We start from the raw sequence: 8,246 nt of genomic DNA, 5'->3' as shown, positions 1-8,246 counted from the left end.
GTATTTCTTAAAAGCTTTCTAGAGGATTCTAACCTGCGGCCAATACGGGGAACTCCTGGTTTTGATGATGTAGGAAACGCCAAATTCAGTCATTCTTATAGAGAATATGAGGTGCTTTAAGAGTATGGGAGTGAACCTCCAGGAATTTGAGAAATTTGGTGTGGGAGTTTGATTCCTGGGCCTTGTTGTGTGGCCTTAGGCAACTTGACCTCTCAAAGGCTTAGTTTCTCATTTAAAGAAGAAGCTAGTAAGAGCAGTTCCCTCTGTAGCGTACCGGCAAGGATACGGTAACAGTGATCACAGAGGGCTAAGTGCAATGCCGGGTTCCTGGGGAGTACCTGCTCAAGGTTAACTCTTATTATTAACTGTTATGTTGAGAGCCATCTGGAAACTACTAAAACATCTATTGGGCAGAGGTGAACCACAAGAAAGAGGTGATGGGGGAATGCGGTGCTGGGAGAGCGTCCCAAGGAAGGGCATTTGGTGGCCTTAGGTGGGGCCAGGAGGGCGTTGACGTCGGCGGGGATGTTCAGTTAAGGGCGTGGGACTCTCAGTCTGAGCTGTGGGTAACCCCTGACTGGCTTGAAGCCTAGCCTGGCAGCACAAAGAAAAGGGATGAGAATAATGGACAGGGTCACCCAGAGGTGACAGTCCACAGGAAGAGATGATGAAACAAGAAAACAAAGATGTAGCCAGTGGAGCGAACAGAATTCCAGGAGCGGGCAAGACCGCCTGCAGACTCCGAACGGGAGGCCAGGCTGGCCAGGGTCAGGGAGGAAGCCACTTCCCCTGGCAGGAGATGGTGGCGCCGGTATCTCAGAGCAGCCACTTGCCTCCGGAACAGGGGTTAAGTGCCATCCATTCTAGGTCCTGCCGGGGACCCAGTGAGAAGGAGACTCACAGGATGGGGTAGGGTGGGTATAAGTCATTAATCAGTCATTAGGCTTTTTCTGATTTGTTGCTTCTGCCTTTCTGTGTGAAGGCCCACTTCTTGCCCTAGAAAGGCTGCCCCGTGGAGTCCAAGCAGCTGGTGGTCTTGGGCTCTGGTTTGGACAGTGACGGACAATGGCTCTAACCGTCAACCCTGTGGTGGCACCAGTAGCAAGGTGTCATAGGCCTGGATATGGACAAACCCAGCTACTTCCCATTTTAATAGTTTCAGAAATTTTGATTTTGTAAGTTTTTGGAGGAGCAGAATACACTTAGCGAATAGCAGTTGTTTTAAACACACACACACACACACACACACACACACACCCTGAAATATCCAATGTAATATAATGACTGGCAAATCCTTAGGTCAGAAATCCTATTCTCCCCAAGTGATTATGTCAGGTGTAATATTTTAGTAAAATAATTTAAAAGTTATCTTTATATGAAGCTATCTTTTCCCCCACTTTCTGGTTTGATCATTGTTTATTATTTCTTTTTATAAAATGTCCCAGGATGTGTTTTCTTACTTGCCTAGGGATTACAAACTTTACGGATTTTACAGTTTAGTTTTTCAGGAGGTATCTTTACAATCGAGTTAGGCGTTCAGGGGGCTGATGCTGTGGTGTTGCAGCTTCTAAATTTTGAATGGAAGGGACTACTTTAGAGTGGACACAACGTTCATAAAAGCTTTTGTGCGACAACCCTGGATTTTTAGGGCTAAGCTCTAAGAAGAATGAGAAAACAAAGAGTTATATTGTAACTCGCTTGGTTAATCTAATTTATTCACATATTTAACCACAGTCAGCATGTAGTTGTTTTCTTCAAAGAGGCCCACTTTCCAAAACACAGTTCTCAAAATGCCTGCTTTCCCCACGAGGCTCTCTTGTGTTTAGTCAACCCTTTTGATGTTTGCCAGCTTCTCTCTCCTAGTTACTTATCATCCCAGCAGGACTCTGGACTCTGGAAACTGTTTTCATAGCATGCTCTCTGAGCCACCAATAAATCCCAAAGCTCTCCTGTATTCAATACAGTACAGGATCCCACTTGTTTATATGGCTGCCTTCTAACTTCGGAAGCCAGAACAGACACCAGAGCAGGGGATGCTGGGCAAAACCCCCCTTTCACGGAGGAGCCTAGTATTTCTTTCCTGGAGAACACAGAAGATGGAGAGCATGGTTTTTTAGGTATCTGATGACTTGGAAAACGTTAGTCTTGGAAATCAGCACAGTGGTTCTTATTAACTACCATTTTATTATGCGAATTGCTGGGTTTAGGAGTTTAGCTCAGTGTCATGAATAATAAAAGGAGGTAACAGGGGCGCCTGGCTGGCTCAGGAGCAGAGGACCCTTGATCTCAGGGTGGTGAGTTCAAGCCCCATGTTGGGTGTAGCGTTACTGGCAGATATAACTTTTAAAAGGAGGAAGTCAAATTTACCTAAGGCTGTCTCTTCCTCAGGCTTCTTGGAAGTTTCATTTTCAGTTCTGGAGAAAGTTTTTGTTTACCACCCCATTTTAGGCACTATTGTTTAAAATAGAAACTCATTCTGGTACACAGTACCATAGACTGGTGCTCCAGTTAAACTTTCCCTGATTGGTACCCACACCCACCTCCAGCCTTTTCATTTGGACATTTCCTGTTAAAATGTTGGTTCACTCCTGCCTGATTAGCAAAGCGATCCATTTTTCCCTTCGGAATGGGATTCTGGGTGGGATGAGGTTGTTCGGGGCAAGGTATGTGCCACCCCTCCATCCCGGCTCCGCCTTTTACGTGGGTAACCATTGGGCTTATTTGTTGTGGACTTTGCTTGCTAACCTGGTTCTCAGCTCTTGAAAATTCTGTCAGATGAAGTGTCCAGTGTCACCAGCGTCAAGTCATTTTACACGCTGCTACCTATAAAACCAGGGAACTGAACTGGCTTTTTTCCAGACTTTGAGAACAGCTCATGACCACTTTAAATTGGGTTAAAAACTGTTTTTCAATAATTGTAAGGTTATCGAGTTACGTTTCTTGGTCATTTTTATTTCGTGTTCAACAGCAAGAGAAATGTCTTGAGAAATGAAAGATTAGTAAAAATGCTTATACCAATTAAATCAAAGGGCAGTTTATTAAAAAAAAAGAATCAAAACAGAAACTCTAAGTACCAGTGTGTACATTGTACACATTTAAATGACTCACAAGAATGAAGTTTTTTTTCATATACAAGAAGATCATACCACCTTGTTTATCAAAAGATGTTCAAGGAGAAATTGGACTCCAAACCGCATACAAGATTGCCATCTTAATCAGACCGCATTTCAAACATGCAACGACGCCACTGGTAATAAAGCTTTGGAATGGGTGTTCATTCTATTATTTGACTACGAATAGGATAGAAAGCAAGATCAGTTGAGAATTTAATCTAAAATAGAATGGAAGCTGTCACTGTCTGCATCAGTACTCCTCACTCCTCTGCTGCCATTTTGAGCAAGTACTCCTTGTCGATCTTGAAGAGTCTCCATCCCTCTTCGCTGGACAGATCAGAAGCACCTCTTCTTTTGTAGAAGTTGATAGATGGTTCGTTCCATTCTGCTACCAAGAAGTGCATGCTGCTGCAGCGACATTTCATTGCAACCTGTTGTGACGGAGAGTGAAAGAAACTCAGTGACGTTTCACCTGCTTTCCAAGACCCGATCTGATTCAGTCATTAACATAACTCAGTAACACTCACAAATTTGGAAATCAAACCAGCTCTCTCCCAAACCAAGACATACCTGGCTTAGATTCTTCAGGATTTCTGATCCTATGCCAAAGCCTAAAGGGAAGAGAAGTACCATTTAAAAAGCCGTCTTCAGGACTTTAAGCCCTGGTTTCTCTTGAGAGCAAACCCCCCTCCTCCTAAACTCAGCCATACCTCTATAATCACTCATTACGAAGAAGTCCTCAAGGTACAAGAGTTTGCCAATCCATGGGTCATAGGTAAAGTAGTACATGGCGAAACCCACAACACTGTGTCCTGTAATAAGAGTATCACATGAGATGTGGACGAAAAGCAACCCATACAAGTTGTAGCTGCAAAATCGGAAGCCTATTGTAGGTTTTAAAAAATCAACATGCATGTATTACAGAAATAAGTAGCCATTGAATCGGGACTGATTTTTTACACTAGAGCAGTCCAGGCCACTGTTGGAAGATCTCACTGTTCTCAGGACATGTATTTGCAAAAAGCACACATTAGGACTAGCTGAAGCGAGGCTAAAATCATGGACTGGCCATTCTGCAACCTGCTGGATCTCACCCTCAGGAAGTGAGAATGCTTTTATTACTTGCCAGAGCAAGACTGCTATAGTCTTAAACTAAACACACACATTATTCACATCCTACTGATATTGGTATGTTGACTTGGGAATAAGTTGGGTTTACACGGCAGTTCAGAATAGTAAATATTTGTAGTTGAAACTCTGCTTCCTTAAGGTCAGGACATCAGGCCAAAAGTGCAATGTTTAATTTCAGAACTTGCCTTCCAATTCACAGCTTTTCAATTTGCTCTCCCCAGTTTTAAGCCAGAAGAAGCAGAGGTACCCAGAAACTGGTGTTAAATAACATCTACATACCTCCAAAAAGTACCTCATCCCTTATGTTTTCTGTTCATTTCTTCTAGCTTGGGGAAGAGACTTCAGAAAAAAAAATGAAGCACCCACCCAAACAACTTCCCCTTTTAGCTCTGTCTTCTGACCAGTCAACAGGGACCAGCAAAAAATAAAACAATCTGACTCCCTCTTACAGGGTGTCTATAATTTCAAATGGAGGCCAAGGTTTCAAATTAAACTTTCTAGCCATTTTATAGTCCTTTGCAAACACAGGAAGAGAGTACACTGGAGTTTCTGATCTACCGTGTTTTAAGTGTGTGATAATAGGACCTTACCTCATTTATCATGATCATCTACTTTATTGTGTAAAGGATCTTTTAGTTACCTCCCCGCCCATCCATGTACACGGAAGGGCCATGTACATGGCGAAGCTAGAGACTGTAACCTGAAGATTGGGACAAATTAAAGAAAAAAATGTGATTTAACACAATTACAAAAAAGGTTACGTTAGGGTCAAACAAGAACCATTTATGAAACGGAATTACAACAAATGACATTATACCTAACTCTTCCGGGTCTCCACAGCACTCTGATACTTACTTAAACCGCTCAAACTCTTCCAGGTCTCCACAGCACTCTGATACTTACTTAAACAGCTCTTTCAACCCGCCCTATTATTATGTGCAGCACATCTATTTTCTTTTTCCTCAGTAGTTTGAACACTGGCTATTGTTTCTGGCCAATTTCTCAGTAACTTTGGCCTGTGTCGTCAGTGGTTCTACACCAGGGACACTACGCGTTTTCTAAAACACTCGGTGTTTGGCTTCTGGAAGGGGAGGGCGGTTACCTTCCGGAGACTGGTGCTCCTTGGGCACTTCTGCAACCAGGCAGTGGTAGAAAGGGTGCTCTCCGAAACCATCCTCTAGTAGATCTGCAACAAGGGGCAGCAAGGACACACAGTGATGGCCTCGGTGCAGAGGACAAGGACCCGACACCCTAACCCCGCCCAGCTACGGTCGCGTTACCTTTTTCAGTTAACACTACTTGGTCTTCCATGTATTCGTATTTAGCCAGTTCCTGGGGCGATGCACATGGGAAAGAAAGAGAGAAGTAGAACACTCAGTGAGGCCCGGACGCAACCAGCTCACTAGGAATGGGGTGCGCGGGGCGGCGATTCGTCCCCAGATTCCGGCCCAGGACGGCCTGGCCGAGGCCGGGGGAGGCTAGCGGAGAGAGGGACTCCTGCGGGAGCCGCTCCCCACCTCCCACCCCCCGCCCCCGGAGGAGCCCGGGCCTTCCGCTACCTTGATCAGCCGCAGGATGTCACTGCAGTCGGCGGCGGTGGCCGGGCGGATCACGAATTTAGCCATTTTCGTCTTTTGCTTTTCTTCCCTTTGCGGACCAGGCCCCTGTACTTGAACAGCAGGAGGAGGTGGTTCCTCATTCGTCTCCCGGGAGCGTCCTCTTCTCAGTCAGGCTGGCACCATGACCCGGCGGACCTCGGTATAGGACAGAAAAGCTACACCGGATTGCGACTAAACCTGCGCGCTCTAGCGGCCGCTGGGTCCCGCTTTTTAGCGCAAAGAAGCCCCGCCTCCGACCGTGAAGCGGAGGCACGTCGTCCAATGAGGCCGCGACCGCCCCCCTCTTCCGGGCGCCGCCTTCTCTTCCGGGCTTCCGTGTGAACTCGGCGGGCGCGGGTGAGGGCGGGGGCGCGGGCGCTGAGGTGCGTCGCGGGGTTCTCTCGGGGCGCCCTCTAGCGGCGCTTCTAAGGCCTTCCCGGAAACCCGACTATATGCGCGTCACCCAGGCCTCTTCGCAAAGGGAAAAGAGGAGTTCCTCCTGTGAACGCTGGCCGGTGACCTTGCTGTTTATTCCTTGGCCTGCCGGGCAGTGAACCTCAGGAGAGCCAGACTTGGGCAACATGGGGGTTAGAGCAGCGGTTTTCTAAAGTGTGGGGCGGGGCACCCTTTCGGTCCCAAGGTCCTTTCAGGCAGTGTGTGTCAAAACTAGTTTCATAATAACAGTAAGACGTCATTGGCCTTTTTCGTACTTGCTGGAATTTTCCAGAGGCGACCTGATGTGCGAGTGATGAAGTCATTGATTGATCTGATGACTAATGGACTGTGTGCTTGTATATTCTTGTGTTTTTTAAAGTTCCTTAAGGTAAACTATTTGATTCCTTTTTTTTTTTTCTAAAGATTTTACTTAAAGCAGGCAGAGCAGCAGGCAGAGAGAGTTACAGGGGGGAAGCAGGCGTCCCACCGAGCGGAGAGCCGGAAGCGGGGCCGATCCCAGGACTCCGAGATCATGACCCGAACTGAAGGCAGAGGCTTAACCCACTGAGCCACCCAGGCGCCCCAACTATATGGATTCCTTAATAATTTTTCTTTCATACTTTTAATTTTAGAGTTGACACACGGTTTTCTTTCTTACTGATGAAGTTCCAGAACCTAAGTCAGGTTCGGTGGGGTGAGGTTCAGAGCTGACGACTAAAAGAATTCTTAAGACATCTTTGGTGCAAAATGGTGGTTTATTAAAGCACGGGGACAGGACCCGTGGGCAGGAAGAGCTGCTGCTGCTGCCCCGGGTTGTGAGGAGTGGTTGGTTATATACACAGGAGTTGGGTAGGTGAGGACAAAGGGGTGTTCAGAAGGGCTCTTGGGGCAAAGAATACTATCAGGATATTGAAGGCTTAGTTGCTTCCAAGTAAAGACAGTTGGAAGTCTGGTGGAATGTTACATTCCTGCTATCAAGCATCCTTGTTAATGAGATTTAGGTTTAGAAGAAATTTAACTTTATTTACTTTTCCTTCTACCTCCGCCTCCGTCGGTTTTTTTATGGAGGGGAGGGTGACATTAGGGCTTGAGGAACTGAGTTCTGTGTCTTTGGAAATTGGGCTATTGATAAGGTAACTTCTTTGTTGTAATCTCAAGGACATTTGCAAACCAAGGGAGACTCCTGTCTTGCAGGATTGTGATCTCAGCAAGTTAACTATTTATCATTTTATGGCAGTCAGGGGTGCCTGAGGAATGCTACACATATGGAGGGGAGCGGATGAAGGGGGGGGTGCAAGGCGCCAGCTTTTGCTTTGTCCTCAGCCAGCCTCCTGCCTCATCACTTACTTTTTTTTCTTCTTATTCTTTGTTAAATCTCTGACCTTCCTTGTGGAAACATTCTCCTGCCTGACGTACACTCTTCACAATTTCCCTCAGTAAAGATCTGTTTTTGAAAAATTTTCTGCTTTGCTTGTCTAAATAGGTCTTCAATTCATCTTAAAATTCTTGAAGGATTTATTTCACTGCTTACAGAATTTGAGATTGAAAGTTATTTTCTTTCAGCCTAGTGATGATGTCAGATTATCTTCTGGCTTCCTTTGCTGTTGGACGTTGTTGTAATCCCTACTTGCTCCATCCTATGTGCTGCTTTTTTCCCTTTAACTTTTTATTTTGAAATAATTACAGATTTATGGAATGTGTGATGACATTGCTCTGGTGACTAAAGGAATGTGTGTTTTGTGTTTTTTTTTTAAGATTTTATTTACTTATTTGACAGAGATCACAAGTAGGCAGAGAGGCAGGCAGAGAGGAGGAAGCAGGCTCCCTGCTGAGCAGAGAGCCCCATGTGGGGCTCAATCCCAGGACCCTGGGATCATGACCTGAGCCGAAGGCAGAGGCTTTAACCCACTGAGCCACCCAGGCGCCCCTGTTTTGTGTATTCTTACATTTAATAGAATTTTCAAAGATA

The 8,246-nt window shown here is 45.7% G+C and overlaps 1 protein-coding gene across 1 annotated transcript; it reads right to left on the bottom strand.

The window, feature by feature from the left end:
- Positions 1 to 3,009: 3,009 nt before the first annotated feature.
- On the bottom strand, positions 3,010 to 6,063 carry SAT1 (spermidine/spermine N1-acetyltransferase 1). The gene is made up of 6 exons (XM_032329964.1): positions 5,804 to 6,063; positions 5,525 to 5,576; positions 5,347 to 5,430; positions 3,824 to 3,925; positions 3,684 to 3,724; positions 3,010 to 3,544 (listed from the first exon to the last, which is right to left on the bottom strand). The coding sequence occupies exons 1-6, from the start codon at positions 5,867 to 5,869 to the stop codon at positions 3,374 to 3,376; spliced, it is 516 nt and encodes a 171-aa protein (XP_032185855.1). The 5' UTR covers positions 5,870 to 6,063; the 3' UTR covers positions 3,010 to 3,373.
- Positions 6,064 to 8,246: the final 2,183 nt, after the last annotated feature.

This window comes from Mustela erminea, chromosome X (assembly GCF_009829155.1).
Source record: "Mustela erminea isolate mMusErm1 chromosome X, mMusErm1.Pri, whole genome shotgun sequence".
NCBI classification, from domain to species: Eukaryota; Metazoa; Chordata; class Mammalia; order Carnivora; family Mustelidae; genus Mustela; species Mustela erminea.
Note: the sequence above shows the minus strand (reverse complement) of the source record. Positions and strands in the feature narration are given on the sequence as shown.

What these genes read in the sequence shown, in the direction of transcription:
- SAT1 (XM_032329964.1), bottom strand. Translation starts at nt 5,869, where the DNA reads ATGGCTAAATTCGTGATCCGCCCGGCCACCGCCGCCGACTGCAGTGAC. An exon ending in CGTAATGAGTGATTATAGAG is followed by an intron (nt 3,725 to 3,823) that starts GTATGGCTGAGT and finishes TCTTCCCTTTAG; the next exon opens with GCTTTGGCATAGGATCAGAA. An exon ending in TCCTGAAGAATCTAAGCCAG is followed by an intron (nt 3,545 to 3,683) that starts GTATGTCTTGGT and finishes CCGTCACAACAG; the next exon opens with GTTGCAATGAAATGTCGCTG.